Raw genomic sequence first — 23,143 nt, 5'->3', positions numbered from 1 at the left:
TGATATAACTCCTCCTTGGGGAGTGCCTCTGTTCACATACCTTTGTATGTTTGCTTGTCCTAGTGTGGCCGAAATACGTCTCCCATTAGCAGTTCGTCTAACAGCGTAAGTATACCTGGATCAACATTCAGAGTTGGATCCAGGTATACTTACGGTATACTTAAGTCGGATGGACGTTATTGAATGCCGCATCGATGTCTAGAAACGCCACGATTGTGTATTCATTGGCAGATAAAGGGTGATACGGTCAAAATTTGGTCAAGGGAAAACGCGTGTAAATCGGTGAAATCGTTTATTTAAAAAATCAAATTAAGTTTCTTTTTCAAGTTCAATTAGTATAAAATTCAGGAAAAATATTCAGTTAGGCTTTCGCTTTTCCAAATCCGAATTGCCGGGCCTCACGCTTGACACCTGCCATCAGATTTTGTACAGCCACCTTGTCCACCTTCTTCGCCGCAGAAAGTCAGTTTGCCTTGAACTGCTGCTCGTCCTTAGCAGTTTTTTGGTCTTCTTTAGGTTCCGCTTGACAATAGCCCAGTATTTCTCAATTGGGCGGAGCTCTGGCGTGTTGGGAGGGTTCTTGTCCTTGGGAACCACCTGCCTTTTTACCGTAATGGCAAGATGCCAAATCCGGCCAAAACAGTACGGAACAACCGTGTTTCTAATCTAGAGCGCGAGATCCAGCGCTATAAAAGAGAGCCTCTAGATCAAGCAGCGTACCAGGCAGGTTTGAACAGGATTCATGAGGATACTGTAGCTGAAGCGGTGAGAAGCTACAAGGTTAATCCTGTTCTTGGAGTCCGACCACCGCCCATAGCACCGGAGGAAAGAGACCTCCCACGGCAGACTAGGGTAGTTTTGGCCCAATTAAGATCAGGCAAGTGCAGCCGCCTCAATTCCTACTTATCGGTGATTGATAGCAGCGTTGCTGACGTTTGTCCAATTTGCAACCAAGGGCCACACGACACGCGTCATCTTTTCTCTTGCCCAGCCAAACCAACCCGACTTACCACCAGATCACTCTGAACACACCCCACCTTAGTCGCAGAGTTCCTTGATCTGCCAACAAGCTGATGTACCAAGCGTATAACATGAAATGGATGAGATCACAATAAACTGTTACAACAACAACAACAACCGTGTTTCTTCGGGAAAGGCAGCAGACGTTTATTCAAACACTCTTTCACGTAAATTTCTTGGTTGAAATGCTGCTTTTCAAGCCACAGGTACAGATGGCTTGCCAAACCAGATATTTCTTTGCGAACTTTGGCAGTTTTATGTGCTTGAAAATATCTGCTACCTTTCCCCTTCCTTTTGCCGTATAAAACTCCTGTCCCGGAAGCTGCTTGTAGTCGGCTTTGACGTAGGTTTCGTCGTCCATTACCACGCAGTGAAACTTCGTCAGCATCGTCGTGTACAGCCTCCGGGATCGCGCTTTGGCCGTCGTATTTTGTTTATCATCGCGGTTTGGAGTCACTACCTTCTTGTAAGTCGATATTCCGGCTCGTTTTTTGGCTCGATGCACGGTTGTAGACGATACACCCAGCTTATTTGCGGCATCTCGGAGAGAGAGGTTAGGGTTTCGCTTGAAACTACCGGCAACTCTCTTTGTCGTCTCAGCGGCTTCCGGTTTTCGATTTCCCCCCGATCCAGACTTCCTGGCTGTCGACAAACGTTCCCCAAACAGCTTTGCTTGCGAGTAGCTCGGATTTTCGCGATGCGCGAGCAAAATTTTGATACGCTGCTCTTCTTGCTTGGACGGCATTTTGACAACTGAAGAGTGAATTCAAAAATCAAAATAGGAGCAACATTCTACACACACACACCTTCAAAATGAGGGGTGTTCAGATGCAAAATTGAAAGAAATACGTCAAGTTTATATTGACCAAATTTTGACCGTATCACCCTTTAGTGAGCTTTCAATAAAGCTGACTAGTTCATGCAAAGCGGTCTCAGTAGACCTGCGCCTCTCTAGTATGCATGCTGTCGTTTCGAGAACAAACTTGAATCGACGCTAGTTCTAAGATAAATATCTATCATCCTCTCCAGAATCTTAAGTAGGAATGAGGATAAGCTGATTGGTCGGAAAATCTTCCAAAACTATTTAACGCCCATTTTATTCTAGATTCCGATACAATTTCCTCAATAGGAAATGACCGCTGAGCCTCTGTTGCACCGCCAGAACAAGGTTCAACTGTCTGATTTCCGGGAAAATGTATGTCCAAAAGTACTTCCAACGTCTCCTTACTTGACGAGTTTTACTCCGATTTACAAAATATTGATATTTTGCACAGGGTGTAGACTTGGCATTCTTACTATGCATGCCAAATTTGTTTTAAATCGGTTCAGATTTAGATATAGCTCCCATGTATATCTTTACTCCGATTTATACACATATGACCACAGAGGCCAAATTTTAAGCCGATTTACATGAGAATGAATTGGGGGAATATCATATGGAAAACGACGGTAAACAATCTGAATTACAGAGGTTGCAATTTTTGGTTGGTAAAGACGGACTTAAATTGGATAAAAATCCTCAATGAATACGAAAACATGAAATTTTTCGTGAATCTCATTTTAACGGCTCTAAACCAATTACAAAAACCAACGGCGTAAGGGTGCGTGAGCGTGATTAACAAACCAAAAGTCGTGCGTGAATCACGAAAATAATTTCTTCGTGAGTGTGCGTGAGTAACGAATTTCGGAAAATACGCTTACGAAAAAATCCCGCCCACGGACATAAAACGCTTACGAGATGAATTCATTTACAATTTTAATGACACCTGGGATTTTAAGAGTTTAATAACGCTCTCGATTTTAATCATGCTCATGTTTTCAAACACGTCCCTAAGGTAAATTAGTCATAAAATTATTCGTGAGTCACGATATTTTTCGTGAGTCACGGTATTTTTCATGAGTCGCGACATTTCGTGCGTGAGTACAAATTTTCTTTTCGTTAGTGTGCGTGAGCGTGTGTCCTACCAAACAATATCGTGCGTGAGTAAGATTTTTTCGTCGTGAGTGTGTGTGAGTAAAATATTACTCACGTGCACACCTCTATTGTAGACAACCCATACCAGGGCTGTGGAGTCGAGCCAATTTTGCTCGACTCCGACTCCGACTCCGACTCCAGCATTTTTCATCAGAGTCGACTCCGGGTAATATAACTAAATCTCATTTTAATACCACTAATTTGTAGTTCTATTTTTGGGGTACCGTAAGTGGATCGATATAAAGTATCGTATTTATTTATGTGTGCAAAAAAAGGTCTTAATTTCACATTAGATGCCAATTGAACTCTATATTTCAAATTTAGAACAATGTTGAATAAATAAAATAATGATATAAATACCCATCATAATATGAGAAGATACCAACAGTATATGTATTTGTGGACCAAAATTATTGATACTATCTCAAATCCTTTAAATTTGTTGCAAGTTATATAAAGCTTTATATTTCCATATGCATGAATTTGAATCTGAATCGATTTAGACAAAATTGTATATACTTCTACAAAATCTATGTACTTAAAATTTAAATCTAACGTTAAAATTGTGTTACCTCCCATAACACAAATTTAACGAAAAATAAAAATGCAAGGAAAGTCTAAAGTCGGGCGGGCCGATTATAATATACTCTGCACAACCTTGTATTTAGATCTGTTTAGACAATTTCGCAAAAATGCATTTATGATTCATTCATTGAAAAAATTGAAAATTTGAGTCATTTCTACAAGTTTTCGACTTAGCAGCAATTTTTCCAAAATTGTATGCTCACTGAATACAATTTTCGAAAAAAATTTGTCTAGTAAATAAAATTTTGCAAAATTTTATATAGAAATAAAATTTTGGAAAATTTTCTACAGCAACAAAATTTTGACTAAATTTTCTATAGAAATAAAATTTTGGCAAAATTTTCTATAGAAATCAAATTTTGACCAAATATATAGAAATAAAATTTGAATAAAATTTTTATAAAAATAAAATTTGGAAAATTTTTTTATAGAAATAAAAGTTTGAAAAATTATCAATAGAAATACAATTAAAAAAAAAAATTGAGTAGCAAACAACAATTTGCAAAATTTTTTATATATATTTCTATATATAATAAAATTTTGCAAAATATTCTATAGAAACAAAATTTTGATTAAATTTTATATAGAAAAAAATATTTCTATAGTAATAAAATTTTGAATACATTTTTTATAGGAGTGAGTATCAGTAAGAAAAAAATTGAGAAAATTTGCTATAGACATAAAATTTGACAATTTTTTCTTATAGAAATAAATTTTTTTTAAAAAATTATCAATAAAAATACAATTTTAGAAAAATTTTTGTGTAGTAAATAAAATTCTGCAAAATATTCTACAGAAACAAAATTTTGACTAAATTTTCTATAGAAATAAAATTTTGACAAAATTTTCTATAGAAATAAAATTTTGACCAAATTTTCTAATAAAAAAATCTATTACCATAAAATTTTGGAAAATTTTTCTATAGAAATAACATTTTGACCTAAATTTTTATAGAAATAAAATTTTGAAAAAATTTTTGTGTAACAAACAAAATTTTGCGAAATTTTCTATAGAAATAAAATTTTGACTAAATTTTCTATAGAAAAGAAATATTTCTATAGTAATAAAATTTTGAATAAATTTTTTATAGAAATAAAATTTTGATAAAATTTGCTATAGAAATAAAATTTTGACCAAACTTTTTTATAGAAACAACATTTTGACAAAATTTTCTATAAAAAACAACTTTGAAAAAATTTTCTGTCAATATTCCACATCAATGGCCTTAAAATAAAAATAATATCGATTGTTCGAAATATTTCAAATAAAAAGATAGCCGTAATTGGAAGTTAATTTTCATTTACAATCATGCTGTACATTGATCGAATGAATAACGCAATGGAAACTAATATGCGCAAAAACTTGCTTAGTTACAAAAATGTGAAGTGTTTTAAAAAATTTGGTTTAGCCGGAGTCGGAGTCGAGCAAAATTTTTACGACTCCGACTCCGACTCCAGCAAAATCTTCAGACTCCGACTCCAAGACTCCGACTCCGACTCCGGCTCCACAGCCCTGACCAATACAATCGTAGGCTATTTCTTTTATGGCTCATGAAGGTGACAGAGGATATTCATAACTAAAAATCGCTTGCTATATGTGCTACCATGATGAGAAAAAAAGAAAGCGACCTACAAGGAAAATATGTGGGCAATGTAAAAAACCAGTCTGCGTGGAGCACAACTGGGAGCAAACCAAACGCTACAGTTGTCCAAAATATATACATTTGGAGTTTTTATTTCCTCTTCTTTTATTTGTATTATACAAAAATGTATTGAAAACTTTAATATTGTAAAAAATATTGTTAAATATGTACATAATTAGCCACTGAGTCCAAATTGCATAAAAATCGGATAAATATCCCTACGGAAAATGGATCATCCACAGGACCGGCACAGGACTAGTCCCTGGTATGTATGGACCAGTCCAAGTTCTGGTCAAAACGTGTGGAAGGGACCAGTCACTTTAACATGGGTTTGTCATTGACTGGGTAAATTTACATTTTAGGACATGTCTTGGATTCATTCCAAAGGACACGTCCTGGGACAATTTAGTAGGAGCACCCCATAGACATGAACCAGTCTCGGACAAACATTTGGGAATCTGTTTCCTTTTTGGCAGGAATCGCATCAGAAGTGAAAAACTTTCGAAATATGTTGAACAAAAGGTTATTCTAGTAATAGTATTTCACTAAATGTGTACATCCAATAAGATTCTAATTTCAAGCGAGTATGGAAATCAACAAATTATGACTATTGAAGAATTGCGACAAATTGGAGCACCGGTACCAGTACTGTGATATGTCCGTCAGTGGCAAGAGTTTAAAAAATGAAATATTTACATTTGAATATAGTGCCAAAGCTTGGGTTAAAACACATGTAGGCAAAACTTTGTTTCTTTAATGCATTTAATACATATCATACATACGAACAACTCATCATTTTTCCATACAAAGCTTTTCTCCAAAAATTCGCCAAAATTCCGTTTTTTGTTTGTTTTTACATTCCAGGAAAAAGAAACCCAGAATCCGCCCAAAAACGGTGCTTCTAGGTTCAAAATTTGACTACTTAAGCTTAACAAACTCTTGATATTTATTGGTTTGGAAAAAAGATTGTAGGCCTATACCTCGCGAACATTTAGAGATATCTGCACACGCACGTGTCCTTCGTTAGGGGTTCACAAGTTCTAGCAAAAAAAGCGTCGTCAAAAAAGTAGTGAAAATGTTCTTTTTGGATCCGGATGTGGTGCAAAATTGGCCTTCGATGAATTCATATTGAAGTTGTTATCTACACATTGGATTTTATTGTATTAAACACTTTGTGTGCTTTCACTTATTACAAAAATATTGTATTTCAACATAGTAGGGTTAGGTTAGGTTAGGTGGCAGCCCGATGTATCAGGCTCACTTAGACTATTCAGTCCATTGTGATACCACATTGGTGAACTTCTCTCTTATCAGGGCACTGGGTAAGAGATTGTAAGAAGTGGATAGCAGATGGACGACCACCGAGTACATACATAATTTCAAGTGTAGCGCTCAATGTTTTAAGTTGTGAAGCTAACTCTACCACACAAAGTAAAGAATGGTGGATAGATAATGGTGCTACAAATTCACGAGAATGGTTTTCAGATTTTGAAGAATTCAACACTCCATGTACTATAAAAGCTGCAGGTTCTGAACTACTAAAGGCGGTAGGGAAAGGAACAATTCCAATTGTTTCAAAAGTTAACAACAAGCTTATAAAGATGAATCTTTGTGATGTCTGGTATGTCCCCGAAATATCTAGATTTTTTTTCAGTGTTGGCGAGTCATGATAGAAATAAAAATAGCATCTTCAAATCAATACGAACTTCTGTTTCTTAGAAGTAAATGCCAGGTCGTTTTATGTGGTTACAGGGTGAAAGAAGGCTCATTATTTAAAGCAGATTTCGAAACATTTCTAACAGACAAAGTCAATATAGCATCAGAAAACTCCTCAACACTTCAACTTGATCACAAAAGATATATATGAGGTGGAAAAAGATATATATGGTGAAAAAAGAATTTGGCGTGAAAATTGAAGAGAATTATGTGAGCCATGCATATATGGAAAGGCGCATAAGCTACCAATAGGAAAATACCAACAAAACCAGGTAAATTAATATCTTCAGATGTGTGTGGACCTTTTCCACCATCCTTTCAAGGAAAAAGGTATTTAGTGATTTTGAAAGAAAATTTTACTAAGTTGCGACACGGATACTTTATAGAACATAAATCAGAAGTTAAGGATTCATTGAAGAAAATGATAATTCATGCGAAGAATGTAGGTCACACTGTAAAGGAGTTTTTGAGTGACAATAGTACAGAATTTTGCAATAAGGAAATCAAAAGCATTTTGGATCATTATGGAATTACACAAAGGAAGACAGAACCATATGTTATCCACCGGAACAGAATGGGAACACAGAGCAGGAAAATCGAACAATAATAGTAATGGCTAGAAAGAACATTTAAATATAGCAACCAAAAGAGATCTCAGAGTTATCATACACAAAACGTCTACGTGATAGAAGTATGATAAAAAGCAAGTTGTATGATGACTATGTTATGACTGACTACCCGTGTAAAAATTGGAGGATCCAATCCTATCTAATAATATCAAATTGGGTCTAATTGGATCTGTTCAGATATTGGTTCAGACATAATTAGATATGCACAGATATGCTATATATGGTGTTAGATCTGGTTAGATATAATTGCAGATCTCATCATATATAGTATAATATCTAATTATATCTGGCATATCTAATAATATATGCTTGGATAGGACCATATATAGCACTATATCTAATAAGATATGGTAGATATAACATCATATCGGACTATATATGGGGTTAAATACGGTCCAAAATATAAAAAAAAAATCATGAACAAGTTAAAAAGATTTTTGAAATACACGTCTAAACCTCAATGCCATTATGTCAAATGTCAACGCCGTCAGGGGCATCACTTCTAAACAAATTTAACGCCAGACTAGCTGATAAAATTAAGCAATTTAATATAATTGTTTTAAATGTGTTCCTTTGATAAAGTGTATATCGTTTCCTTTATTGCGGAGATTATGTAGGTAAGTAGATTGTATTTGTTATTTCCTTAGTAGTCATTTTCATATTGTTTTACATTTTCTAGATTTGGAAAAAAAGGAAACCTCAGTGGTGTACTGGTTAACATGCCCGCCTCGCATTCAAAAGGTCACGGGTTCAATCCCAGTTCCGACCAACACCAAAAATTATTTCGGCGGTGGATTATCTCCTCGCAGTAATGTTGGTGACATTTCTGCTTCAAAGATTCTCTAAGTTGTTTCAGCGCAACGTGAAATGCCAATAGGACTCGATTATAGCAAGGAGGTCCCATGTTATTGAGCTAATTATTGAATCGAGCAGCAGTCAGTGATAAGTGAGATGTTGATCACTGTGATGTCATGATGGTCTGAATAGTATGTATGAGCCTAAAATAACAGCCTATCGCTATACCTAACCTAATCCCGAATACACTTTAAATGTGAGTATTAAAAGCAACATAAAATTATATGGCAATTTTTATTGCAACTTAAAGAAGAATGATTCAAAACAATACTAATACATGCTTACATAGTTCAATATATTCCCATATTTGTTTATTCCTATATTTGTTTAATAATTGTTTTTATACTTAATTTCATTGCAGATTGCCTTAACGCTGTAATACTTTAGTCGCGTGTCTAAGTCCAAAGCAGAAGAAACAAACGAAAAAACCCTTGGACAACACTCTAACTCAACTGTCAATATTCTTAAATAGCTTTGATGGATCAATTTAAATTAAACATATTTATTATGCACATACTTTTTGTCTGTATTATTAAATAAAACAATTGATCTCATTTTATATACAAATTATGGGCTTTTATGTGTTGAAAGATCTCGAAAGATACAATTGTATCAAATAATATACAATTATATCAAATTAGATCTGATTAGATGTGTCTCATTTTTGAGATCTGATCAGATCCAATTTCATAGTATTTAGATCTGACCAGATATAACCATTTTTCGGATCTGCTCAGATCTGACCATATCTTGGCTCAGATCTAACCATATCAAATCAGATCCCCCAAGTTTTACACGGGTATTTCAAATTTAAATTGTGATATTGAGACACCTTCAACATTTAAAGAAGCGGTGCGAAGGAGTCGATTACGGAGAAACTTTTAGTCCCGGGACTGTGCGCGCTCTTTTAAGTACATTTGCCAAAGACGACGTCTCCACAGCATTTTTATACGGAAAGCTGGAAGAAAATATTTATATGAAACAACCTCCGGGATTTGAAAACGGTTCAAGACAGGTATATAAACTTGAGAGGAGCTTTTACATCAGGGAAAGAAATGGAAGAAAACTGTTTCTAGTTCTCTACGTGGATGATGGATTGATTGCAGCAAATGACACCAATGACTTAGAACAGTTTCTATATGATCTAAAGAAAGAATTTGAAATTGGCCAGAAGAAGCAAAGTTTTTTCCTTGGGATCGAAACAAGTACTTATAAAGATAAAATAACAATTTCTCAGAAATCATACGCCAAGAACATTTTGAAGAGGTTTGGTTTCAGTTCCAGTAGGAAAGTAGATACTCCCATACTTAAATCAAGCGATCAAGTAAATAATATAGAAAAGGACTCAGTGGGTTTTCCTTACACTTGTCCTTGACAAGCCGTTGGGACAATTATGTATTTAATATTAGGCACTCGTCCGGACTTAGCATATAGTATTGGAGTCTTGTTAAGAAAATGGGATAATCCATCTCAAGAAGACATTGTGAAAGTTAAAAGTGTTTTTCGTTATATATCTGGAACCTTATCGGGACAAGTCAACGTCAAACTACAGTTGCAACATCTACTACGGAGGCCGAAATTGTAGCAGCTTCAGAAGCAGCAAAACAAATAATTTGGATACACCGACTTTATAAAGAACTAGTCAACATCAGCAGTGTACCCATATTACAAGTAGACCATTCTGCCGCTGTACGTTTAGCACAAAATCCGTAACTACACCGATGAACTAAGTATATTGCAATTAAACACTTTTTTGTAAGAGAAAAGTTAATAGCCCAAGAAATGCAAGTTCAACAAATAAGTACATCTGAACAGATATAATGACAAAACCTTTGCAACCAATTCGATTCAAGTTACTATGTTCACATATTGGTCTTCAAATGCGATTATGTAAATAACAAGGGAAAGTATTGAGGTTGTTATCTACACATTAGATTTTATTGTATTAAACACTTTGTGTGTTTTCACTTGTTACAAAAATATTGTATTTCAACATAGTAACTTTTCAAGTAGATTTTCTGTATCGACATTTTTTTTAATTTTTTCATTCGAATAAAATATAGACTTGCTATCGTATACTTTATAGGACGGATGTCAACCATTTCAAGAGCCGTTGTACTGAAATTTTGTGATATACTGATAAATAAACAATTTTTATAATTTTTTTTTATTATATTTAATGCATTCTAACGCTTGTCTGAAACCTTTGACCTCTAATATTTACAAAAATTCGCAATTTTATTAGAATAGATTAAATTTTTTTCGACAAAATTTGAATAGTTTGTACCATTTTATTATTTCTTACTCTTTTTTAACCTATTTGAAAAAATACTTTTAAAATTACCCACTAAAAATATGTAAAAACCAAGTTATAAAAAACTGAATTAAAATAACTTCATTTGTAGTTAAAATAAAGAACATCTTTGGGATGACACTTTTGGAAGTGATTTTAAAGTTGTGCATTTAGAAGAACTTCCAATTTTTTTGCTGTGTACCTTTATTCATTCAAAAGTTGCAGAATTATTTCCACTGTCCAGCGTCGAAAATTGGTACATAATTTATAATGTCGACAGACCTGTATTGCAAGCAGAATTTAATATTCCCTATGAATACCTTGCTATTAATCCATATCTTAGCTCATGCGACCACATTGTCTGTCATTGTGTCACCTTTTGTTCGGGTATGTACATGTGACCATATGTGTATGAATTAGGATTTCCTTCTTCCCAATAATGAATTTATCAAAGTTTTTGGCTTTTGCTATTTCTAAACTCTAAATATTCTATACATTATTAAAAAAAAATTCAATACAAGCACATCCTTTTTCACAGAACATGATTTAAATCATTTATTCAGAATGGTATCCTGGATTGAAAGTTATCTGACAAATCGCACTCAATGTGTAGTATTTGATAACATTATTTCGGAATCGATACATGTGCCTTCTGGTGTTCCTCAAGGCAGTCATCTTGGACCTTTATTGTTGTGTTTATTTATAAATGACCTTCCATCAGCAATTCGATTTGGTAATACACTTATGTATGCTGACGATGTTAAAATTATGAAAATTATCCGGAATAGTGATGACCAAGCATTACTTCAATCTGATCTAAATAGCATGTACAACTGGTATTCTCTAAATATGATGGAACTGAACATAAAAAAATGCAAGCACATCTCTTTTTATAGATTGAACCACGTTGATACAAATTACTATATTAATAACGACATGCTTGAAACTGTTGAATCCTTTAAGGATCTCGGAATACCGTTGGATCGGAGACTGGATTTTAGATCTCGCATATCTATGACCGTCAATAAATCATATGGATCACTTGGATTTGTCAAACCCTGGAGTAAGGAGTTTGCTGACCCATTTGTAACAAGGAATTTGTACACTTCACTTGTGCGTCCAATCCTTGAATATGCAATCGTGTTGAATCTGTACAAAAGCGATTTCTACTGTTTTGTTTACGTCGGAACAACTGGATTCCTCAAACCATGCCATCTTACAAGGAAAGACTTTCACTTGTGAAATTGCCTACACTGAAAAGTAGACGTACTATGCTGAATATCTGTTTTATGTTTGATGTTATTAATGGTAGATTTAAATCTGAGTTCCTTCTTAACAGTATCTGATTCAATATACCGTCAAGAACTCGTAATTTTGAACTGCTTGGCATTCAGTACTTTCGCACAAACTTTGAAAATCACGATCCTGTTCGCCGATTATGTGAAGAGTTTAATAAATATTATAAATATTTTGATCTTTCAGAAGATAAATATAATATAAAAAGAAGTATAATACTATTATTAAATGCTTAGGCATAGATATCATTTGTAAATATTGTAGTATAGCATTGTTAGTCTGTAAGGATTACTCCATAGATGAATAATAAAAAAAATTGTAATACAGAAGCCAATTAATATATATTACAAAGAATTCTTATACCTGTGTATGTAAAATCTTAACAATGTATATATACATACATTGGAATTTTATATATATATTGTATTTTGTTTTTAGTTCTTGTTACTTAAACCGGAGATAATATATATTTTTCATTATTTTTCCAGCGTGTTTCGCTTTATCCATTTGAGGACCATAACCCACCAACAATAGAACTGATACAAAAATTTTGCGAAGATGTTGACTCGTGGCTGAAAGCTGATGTTCATAATGTGGCTGCTGTGCATTGCAAAGCTGGTAAAGGCCGGACCGGTAAGTTTCATATAAAACCCAACAATTTTTCTTAACCATGTTCTTCTAATTTTAATGAAATATGTTTGTAACCCGCAGGAACTATGATATGCTGTTACCTACTCTATAGTGGTCAACAACAGACTGCGGAAGATGCTTTGTCGTGTTACGACGAAAAACGGACGAAAGATCGAAAAGGTGTAACAATTCCATCGCAGCGGCGATATGTTCAGTATTTCGCCAAACTAACACGTTTGGGTTTACCTTACAACCGTCGAACGCTACAGGTTAATTTCTATCATTCCATATAAGATAACAAACTTTTCAATGGTTTCTTTGTTTTTGTCTAGTTTTGTGAAATTCGATTTTTGGAGGTGAATGCATTGCATGGCCTTGGAACTGTAAATTGCTCAATTTCTGTGTTAGAGGACAAAGTTAAGGTAAGAAAATATTAAGCAACTAAGATAGTCGTCAAGCATATGTTTAACTTTTTATTTATGATATTACAGCCCTTGCAAAACTTTACAATAGATTTTCGTAAAAATTGTGTTTTGGATGTTAAACTAAATGTTACAGGCGACATAAAAGTCGAATTAACCAAGAACACCAAAAAACTTTTTCACTTTTGGTTTAACACATTTTTTGTGTCCGATTCTGCGGGTAAGCATGGCGATTGCGTAAATATCCCTTTTATGTTTCCATAATCTTTACAATCTTTTATTCAAAGAAGTCGAAGGCGAAGGCAGCGAAGAAAAATTTATTTATACTCTTCACAAAAGGGAAATTGATGATGCACACAAAGACAAGGAACATAAATCTTTTTCCGAGGATTTTAAGGTATGTGTCTAAATGTAAACTCAGCATCGATGTTATGATAGCTATTTATTCATTTATACATAAGAATTTTAAAATCGTGAATAGTGGAGAAATCTTTATATTAACTGTGTAGAGAAATGTTATCAAAGATTCGAGTTATGTTTTGGTAAAATTTGTAAAAAAACATGGTCAAATCGAGAAGTCTGTAGATTTTAATTTTATCTTATTCATGCTAACCTGAGTATTAATGTGAATAAATGTAGAATAATAACCTACTTGAATATTTATTCCCTACGTTAAGGGGATGTTTTCTACACACAAAAGAATATTTTTGTCCTCAATCACGAAATTACTTCATCCCATTAATTTTTAATTAAAATGTCTTAAATCGCAGAAATGATAGTATTAATCACCAATGTCAATTAAAAAATTAAATGATACAACAAATTCTTGTGATTGATTTTTGTTTCAATTAAAAAATTAATGATGGTATGGCAACGGTGTTGGGCTCTACGATGGTGTAGATAGATTTCCTTCCCCATCTACTAGGAATTACAGTTTCCTCTTCATGGACATTTAATTGTGCATTGTAAGAATCTATTCTTGGACCTACTAGCCCTAATATGCTGGGTGAAACTGATCGCGGATCCTTACGTTCCCAAGCTGATTTTCACCTCACTTGTCAGATCAATTCTTGAGTATGGCTCTACGATATGGGATGTATATTGATAGGATTGTTTGCCCTGAGGCATATTTATTGCGATGATGGTTTTGTTCTGCCTCCTTATACATCAAGATTGATGTTGATTATGTGGCCGATGCTTAGGAGCCGTAGTGGGGAAGTTCCCTGCGCTGAAAGTATCCAGGATTGGGATTAACGTCCTCTGTATATCTTCTTTGAATCGTCCGTTCTTCTTCATTCAGTTGGACCTATCCGAAGAATGCGTGTTGATTTTATTTCACTCTAGGTTAGGTTAGGTTAGGTGGCAGTCCGATGTATCAGGCTCACTTAGACTATTCAGTCCATTGTGATACCACATTAGTGAACTTCTCTCTTATCACTGAGTGCTGCCCGATTCCATGTTAAGCTCAATGATAAGGGACCTCCTTTTTATAGCCGAGTCCGAATGGCGTTCCACATTGCAGTGAAACCACTTAGAGAAGCTTTGAAACCCTCAGAAATGTCAACAGCATTACTGAGGTGGGATAATCCACCGCTGAAAAACTTTTTGGTGTTCGGTCGAAGCAGGAATCGAACCCACGACCTTGTGTATGCAAGTCGGGCATGCTAACCATTGCACCACGGTGGCTCCCTTATTTCACTCTATCACCTTACGGATACTAAAATTAGAATAATAACATATTTAAATACCTGTATTAAAATTATAGCCCGCTTTTCTCTGTAGCTGGTTACAACCCTCTGCTTCCCACAATGTTCCGGAAATGGTGTGTACGATATCCGTACGTAATGGGGACGTGACCCCCACGTTCGGAAGGGGCAAGAAAGTGGGCGTTGGGTCCGCTCGAATAAAAAAAACAGAATTACCGATATCTTTTCATGGATTTTTATGTATGCATTGCAAGATGCCATCCTTACAATGTGCGTTACTTTTATTCACTATATCACATTATTGACACCAAATTTAATGTGGAATAAGAGCATATTGGAATATATAGATGTTTTTTGTTGGAAAATAGAAAGTATGAAAAAAAAAGTTATACACCCTATATTCAAAAAAATTACCTCTCGACCATTTGAAGGGAACATAAATTAGTGCCAACATTGCGGTACTGAGTAATACAGCATTTTGTCCTTATCTGACGTTTGTTTTTTTTACTTTTTTCCTCCAGTGTGATGTGGTTTGATAAATTATAGATTATTTTCTATTGCAGGTTGAACTTGTCTTTTACACCGATGGAATTGAGTTTGGCAGAGACAATATGAAAGTTTCAAGTGGTAACATGCTATCAAATCACCGTCCCACTCTACAGTGTGCAGCTACAAATCCGCGTTTACCGGCAACACAATCAAATAATTACTCATTACCACAGAATAATAGTAGCGGCAGTGAAATGAACTATATATGTGATCAAAAATCATCCTCCTCCACATCGGTTAGTAGCAGTTTGGGCGGCACTACGACCGACAATAGTAACGGCTATGAATCTAATTCGAAACGCAGTACAATTCAGCACAGGAGCGGGGTTCAAAATTTTAGTAATACGCATCATTCTCATTCTTATGTTGCTATGCATGACGATAATATCGCATTGTTTACCTCAACACCGCCACCACCGCTGCCATTAGCAGGGGCAGCAGCAACAACACCACCGGGCTTTGTAATGACGGAAAAGGATAATTTGCAAAGTAATCATAAGCACCATAACAAAAGTAAATCTCATTACCTGCAGCAAACGAATGTAGCGTTAGTGGCAGCAACGTCAACACCAAATCAGAGGCATGTTCAGAGACAAAGTGCTTGTAGCAGTGGTGGTCGTAGTGGGGGTGGAACCAACTCTGGAGGTGGTATATGCGGGACATTGGGCGGCAGTTCACATGGGCCTGGAATGGATACTACATCCCAGGCCACCATCAATTTAAACTCCACGAATAGTAATACCAGTTGTAACCACAGTACCAATAGCAGTAAAACAAATAGTGTTAGCAGTCAATCATCATCTGCCATTGGAGATAACGAAGAGGACTGGGAATCCGGTGAGTCCAGTGCTAAACAGATTGATCACATTACTTTCTTAGTTTCTACTTCCTCTATAACGACTTCTCCTGCTCCAATACAATTACTTCCACATAACAATACCAATTTAGCCCTCAAAGATTCTCTGAGGAGTAAGCAAAACACTAACATGGGCAACCAACCTCTATCCCCCTGTTCCTTCCCCTCCTCTTCCTCAGCCACATGCACTTCTAACTGTACCTCGATATTGTCGGAACTATCCCCTTCCCAGATAGCTTCTCAATGTCCTAATAACCATAAATGTAATAAGAACAGTAGTATATGTACAAATAGAGTCGCTGGTGGTGATGATGATGATTATGTCGAGAAAGTCTCGGAAAACAAAAATAAATTTAAGTTGCCCAACTCAAATATCGTGGCTATGGGAGATATCACACCTAGAATGGTAGAGTCAAACAAAGGGAACAACATAGATTCGAATAAGAAAGCCTTGGCACATACGTCAACAGCTGCCACGAACACACGACCAAAGCTAATGCATCTCTTAATGGCTCCCAAACAGAACACGACGCCACAACAGTCACACAAGCCAATGTTCAAACGCAAACCTTCAAATAAAATTGCAAAAAGTAGTACCGAAGCAGAATCAACTACAAAGCAATTCGAATCCGTTGCACTAGATACGGTAGCGGGAAGTTTCGGTGGTGGGGTAGCAACCACCTCTAAGCAAAAACTGAAAATAAAACTTAAAAAGAATAAACTCAAATTTTCGCAAAAGTTTCAGTGGTTTCAAAGCTATTTTCGCAGTGATCCTGTGGATTTCTGCGAAAACTTTGTTCAACAAACCACCTCGATGAGACGCAATAGTATATGTAGCATGGCCAGTCGAACTCATAAGCTATCGACAACAACTCCACCGTCTGCAACTCCACCACCCCCACCGATTCTGGCTGGGTGCATCAAAGACGGATCATCGTCGTGTGAACATCTTGATGATCGTGCAGGGGCTGTTAGTGTCTCAGAGTCCACTTCTAATGCTAGCATAGCAACCGGTGATTTATGTGAAGATTATTACTCCTATATATGCGATAATCAGTTGAGCTTTAATAACTCCCCATGTAAAAGTCCTCGTTCCATGGCAGACATTCTTAGCTGTAGTATTAGCGGTAGTGGTGGTATTGGAGGTAGTTATGGTAGTAGTTTTGCGAGGAGTGCAGGTAGTTTCCAGCATCAATATTTGAGGGAAAGGCGGGACACCTTACCGGGCGCCATGAGTTCTCTTGGTGCCCGCCGCAACAATGTGATCGTAGCCAAACCTGCAAGAATCAATGCCATTGGCTTCAATATCAATACCAACAACACTAACATTGATTCTCAAAATCAATTGTCCAGGCATAGTAGTTCCGCTGGGATCATCGAGGTAGACGTATCACCCCCCAGTGCCTACAATACTGCTAGCTGTTCGATCAGTAGCGATGATAATGGTGATGCCCCAAAGAAAAGGACACCATTTGAATTCCCACAAAAACAACTCCCTGATCCTGGCTACGATGAAACCAACATACCAACTCCAAAACCACAGGCAAAATATTCTCTGAATTTAGTTATAGTGCAAGAAGGTTCTCTGGAATCGTGTATCGTTAACACCAATTCAGCTGCCGATGACAATATTATTTCTATAACGAAATCACATAAACAAGCATGCGACGATTGCGAATCGGATATTTGTTGTGACCATGATAAGAATCAAACATCCTGCCACCTAGTGCGTCATTCTTCTGGCGAAGAAGAAGTGACCACAACAATGGACGATATGTTAGAAACAAAGACAGCAACATGTGCTTCCATATGCAGCAACAGCAGTAGTAGTGGTTTTTGCACCAGTGAATGTTGTACTACAAACAGTAGTAGCAGTAGTTGTAATTGTAATCCCTTTGCTGCAATAATGGAACGTCATACGGTTCTAGCCGTTAATAATATAAATCAACATCAGCGCCAACAAGAATCGAAACAGAATACTTTACATGAAGTTGTAGAGGAAAATAACGTCGAATCACCCACAATTCCAGCCATAAATCTTAGGGACGAAGATCCTTTAAGCATTACAATTCGATCAGAGCAAAATGGCACAAACCAATAGAATGAAGTGTAGCTTCTATCAAATGCATTACTTCAAAATTGTCCACTTTCGTGGAAAGAGGCGTCGCAGTGTTCTAAATTGTGGCATGCTCTTCACATGCTAATGGCTACAGTGAGTGTTATCGATCCTATTGACCTATTGTCAAATTGAATGAATCTTGACATCGGTAGAGCCTCTTCAGTTACAGAAGAGCGGGCATTCGTTATACCCCATATACGTACGTTCAAATATTGAAGCACACCCTCAAGTTTCCACAAGAATGATTCAGGTGTATATATCTTCAATAGAAGAATTCATATTGACCATTATGGCACCATTACCCACCCACATGTTTTACCCATATGTTACTGCAAATGATCTTGCATATTTGTTGTAAGTAGCAACTCTCGTTCATCGTAGTACATCAATGGAGAATGTATAGGCCTTCATTTTTGCATCAAAAGATGACTTCGAATTTAAATTATGTATTTACGTTGATCCTGTTATGTTCGCCATTTTTATGAACAGGAAAATTGTATGGGGTTTCCTCTTAATTGATATCTAATATTGAAATAAGAGAGGCAGTGCATAGCATAACACTACTTTCTCGAAATTTAAAAGCGAGATGTAAATACAAACAGAACTTTAATTTGCGAACACCGTTCAACACCGTATCCACGGTAATAGAATCAAGGAATACAGTGTTGATTACCTTTGGTTTGACTGTACCGTCTATTTTAGTATATGCTCTAGTTTTTTTTTGTTTTTCCTTATTTGTTTTTGTAAAAAATAGGTTTTACCCAATGTACAGCGGGAGTAAGTGTGTAAATCACATAAATTGTTGATCTTAGTTTTGAATCAACGTAAGATGTTTGACTTTAGAACACATTCGTGAAACTTCCCCCACTTTTAAATGTTCTTCCATCTCATCGGTGTTACAAATGAAGTAAAAACAAACATAATAACAACAATAGTAAACGTTAAAATAATATTTTAACACACATATATATTTTTAGAATACAACAACAAAACACACACACCATATACAATCAAATCCCATAAGAAACAAGCATATAACATACAAAAAAATATATATTATATAATTTCTCGTCTTGTTCTTTATTTATTTTAATATTTTCGTTTAGTTAACTTTTTTACATACTTATATGATAAATAAAATCTTAGATTACGTTCGAGCACACATCCCTACATACATCAATTTAACCCTTGCTACTCCCACCCCGACCCCTTTTTAGTTTAGGTTAATCTAAAAAAAATGCAACATAAAAAAATAAATTTTCTGTAATGTTCTCAATAGAAAGTAATTAAATTACTTATGTATACTACGACGATTGTAAGGATTTATCAAGTAAAATATTAATTACAAATTATTATTTTATACTTTAATATACATATATATATATATTTTTTTTTTTTCATTTATATACCATATATACTACAAATATTATTACTCTTCTTGTTTTTTATGATTTATTACTTAAAATGTTAACTTTATTTAAAAGAAAAGCAAGAGAAAAAAGAAAGAAAACAGAAACTATACACACAAACGCAAATCCATTGTTTTTTCTTTCTCTTTTTAACGTGTTGATAGTTCCATGTGGAAATATTTTCTTTATTGTTTTGAAGTTTGCAATGCATTCGACGCTATATTAAGGATTAGATTTAGATTTTCCAAAGCGGACATTTTCAGGAGTTTGTTTTTTGAAATAATATCGCTCGCCGACATCATTATGGAATAAACCAAATTAAAGCCAAGCCAATTTCGAAATATAAGTTTAGGTGAGAAAAAAAATACCAAATCTGTCAATATTTAAATTTGTAAAAGAAAATCTGGCATTGTTCTGCATCACATTGTAGGTAAGCCTGTTTAAAAATCAATAACCACTTATTAATTGGCATCGCTCTGGATTACATTTACATACGCATGTCATAGGAGGAAAGTACTTCTCCCCAGGCATACATTTGGCCATGAAATAAGTAGTGCTTTTAAAGCATATAATCACATAATATATAATCACTTATTCGTAGATATACCAAAGTTTGCAAAATAGCCACTTATTGTCTCAGGTAACCAAATCTCGAAAATATTGACTTCTCTAGCCGATTACTATGGACAAAAAAAAAAATGTGGCTAGTAATGCTGTAATATGAACATTACTTGAATAGCAATGAATATTGTAGAAATAAATAAAAATGCAACAAATCATCTAAATAAGATTACACGCAAATTAATTTCACACTTAAAATATAAATAAATGTTTCTGTTTAAGGGAGTTAGATTCGTGAACTGCGTTATAATATACTTAATAGCACATTCACATTATGTTCGAAATCTACTAAAAGTGGATTTTATATATCCCTTTTTATAAAGCAAATGACAGTTGAAATCTAGTGAAGTCGATTTTGAAAGTTTAATGTGAATGAGGCATAATAAATCATTTATTTAAAACATAATATGGTAATGTCATTAATTTAAAACACAATTATTATGAAATATTCGTGAAGAACATTCCTTAACGGAAAAATCGTCAGAATTACCGTTACATAACATATTCTTTTTTAAGTAAATGCTCAATTATGTGAATAATTATACCTAATTGTACCATCATTTATTCTATTTTATTAAGTCATTAACAATCAAATGCGTTACATTTTGAGAATATCGAAATTCGAAAATTACCTAAAAGTATTTATTATTGTGATTACAAGTTAATCATTATAACTCACCGCAATGTGTAATGACAGCTTTACTCCTGGTAATGTAAATTGTAATGAGATGTGGTTAACTAGTTTTTGCTTGGTACGTTCAATATTAAGCTCGTCTGCTTACGCATTCCCAACCGGTTGCACTTGTATGTAAAAAAAACGATAATCGGCTACTGTGAATACGGAGCGATGTCGACTTCAACATCGAAGGGAGATGGGTTCCTCGTCGTATGAATCTTGACGAGACCATAGCTTCATAATATAGAAAGTCCATTTTTCAGAAAATACATATTTTTTCCACTTCTCATTTTATATCAATTTCGGTTACACTTTTCGAATTCCCTTTCGAAGCTAGTTGCGTTTATTGCGCGCAAAAACGCAACGTCTACATTTATTAGAATCACTTTTTTCTTTTTATACCCTGCACCACTGAGTGGAACCGGGTATTGTATGTTAGTGTATACACAGAAAAAAGTGTAGTCATGAACACCCCTAGATGTGACACCTCACGACAACGATAAATGTGTATCAGAGCAGGCACGATAATCGAAAATGTTGTTCGGAAATAATTAGTTTCTATGTACAAACTAGAATAACACAATAAATAATTGATCACCTCATTTCAATAATGGATTGAGTTTTGCGGCGAAAATAAAATAAATTTGTAATTGAACCAATTAAAAAATTATTGAAATTGCCGAAGAAATCAATTAATTAATTTTTTAACCAAGAATATTTTTAATTACCAATTAATTTGGTGGTTGATACCAGCATTTTCATGACTGAAGTAATTTCAAATAAAAATTAATCAATTAATTTCGTGAATGAATTATAAAAAACTTTCTGTGTATTTTATAAACTGAAGAAGCAAAAAAAGTTTTGTATCACACTTGAAAAGAAAATAAACTATTCCTATTCAAAGAGTGGAATTAAGAATCAGCCTATGCGTGGCAAATTTGGTCCAAATCGGCTCAGATTTGTATATAAGTACTGTATATATCTCTATCATTTTTAACAAAAATTTGTTTTAGGGCGTTCTGTTTGTTGTTTAGAGAGTAAAATTAACATTCTATACACAAAAAAGTAAACTATGGGAGAAATGAACTATCTCGTGCGAAATTTGTATTCTAAATTTTGATATTCATCAAATTCACGCAAATTTTCTGATATTTTTGGATTTTTAAATGGTAGTTAAATCCGAAATGCATCCTTCTCAAATAGCAAAAATGAATTAAAAATAAAGAAAAAATCTTAGGCGCCAGATCATTCCCATTTTAACCAAGCTGTAGGTCTATCTTACTATTTTTGAGAAGTGTACGATAAACTTCTTCTGTTTTAGTTAGAATTGAACTTATTTATATGTCATTGAAACTTTTGTGTCTTTTAGTTCCTAAAATTTTTTAGATATACTTGGAAGAAAAAATCGTTGGGCTGGGTAAAATTTCTTACAAAAATTTTAAAAATAAACTAAAACAAAATAATTTTTTTGTGATAAATATAAGTTTTTTTACAACTGACTTTTTTCTGTGCACCAAATTTTGGTTAAGGTTTAAATATATTTTGGCCTATATTCCGTTAACATTTTTGTTTACAGAATGGTGCCTGAGTACCAATGACAACACGTGTTAAAACTGAATAGGATTTTATATGGGAAATGCGTGATCTTTTGAGTTACCTGTGACTTAGTTTTGATTAACCATTTGTTAGCTTAAAGTCAGCTCAATTTCCTACAGAGTAACAGCTTCGTAGCTCAGTGGATAGTATGGTACGGTATGGTCCGCGGTTCGAATCTCCGTCCAGGCGAAAGGTAAAATTCAAAAAATTGTTAAAATAGAATAATTTCTTCTACATTGTTTGTATTACAAAAAAGGTAGTAAGAACAAAAAACTCGTGGTAGTGAGAAAGACTTGAGGGAAGATTAGGCAATTAGCAAGGAAAGAATTTTTTTTTGAGTTAGTCTTTTGAAATTATTTTTACATCGTGTAAAAAATCAAAGTTTATCACAACAAGTAATTAAGTTTAAAGTCGGGCAGAGCCGACTATATTATACCCTTCACCACTATGTAGACAAACAATTGTGTACCATCTCATTTACTTCAAATTTGCTGGGAGCTATAAAAAGGTTTGCAGATACAAATACTCCAGATACAAATACTTTTAAT

The 23,143-nt window shown here is 34.6% G+C and overlaps 2 protein-coding genes and 1 long non-coding RNA gene across 4 annotated transcripts in view; all 3 read left to right on the top strand.

The window, feature by feature from the left end:
* Pten (phosphatase and tensin-like protein) overlaps positions 1 to 19,828 on the top strand; it is a 43,369-nt gene extending 23,541 nt beyond the window's left edge. The window contains exons 4-9 of one of the 2 annotated variants that reach the window (XM_075295425.1): positions 12,500 to 12,644; positions 12,723 to 12,910; positions 12,974 to 13,063; positions 13,133 to 13,283; positions 13,354 to 13,460; positions 15,333 to 19,828. In XM_075295425.1, the coding sequence (XP_075151540.1) occupies positions 12,500 to 12,644; positions 12,723 to 12,910; positions 12,974 to 13,063; positions 13,133 to 13,283; positions 13,354 to 13,460; positions 15,333 to 18,275 (3,624 nt within the window). In that variant the 3' untranslated portion in view covers positions 18,276 to 19,828. Of the gene's footprint in view, positions 1 to 12,499; positions 12,645 to 12,722; positions 12,911 to 12,973; positions 13,064 to 13,132; positions 13,284 to 13,350; positions 13,461 to 15,332 lie in introns of both variants that reach the window. The other variant, XM_075295424.1, reaches the window with a different exon arrangement.
* LOC142223079 (uncharacterized) lies at positions 8,145 to 8,989 on the top strand. The gene is made up of 2 exons (XR_012718547.1): positions 8,145 to 8,618; positions 8,784 to 8,989. It is a non-coding gene; the product is annotated as an uncharacterized LOC142223079 (long non-coding RNA).
* LOC142225618 (histone-lysine N-methyltransferase SETMAR-like) overlaps positions 16,039 to 23,143 on the top strand; it is a 59,467-nt gene continuing 52,362 nt past the window's right edge. Inside the window, exon 1 of the mRNA XM_075295426.1 lies at positions 16,039 to 16,155. The gene's annotated coding sequence lies outside the window, so the exon portion shown is untranslated. The remainder of the gene's footprint in view (positions 16,156 to 23,143) is intronic.

The sequence above is a fragment of the Haematobia irritans genome, chromosome 2 (genome assembly GCF_050003625.1).
Source record: "Haematobia irritans isolate KBUSLIRL chromosome 2, ASM5000362v1, whole genome shotgun sequence".
Lineage (NCBI taxonomy): Eukaryota > Metazoa > Arthropoda > Insecta > Diptera > Muscidae > Haematobia > Haematobia irritans.
Note: the sequence above shows the minus strand (reverse complement) of the source record. Positions and strands in the feature narration are given on the sequence as shown.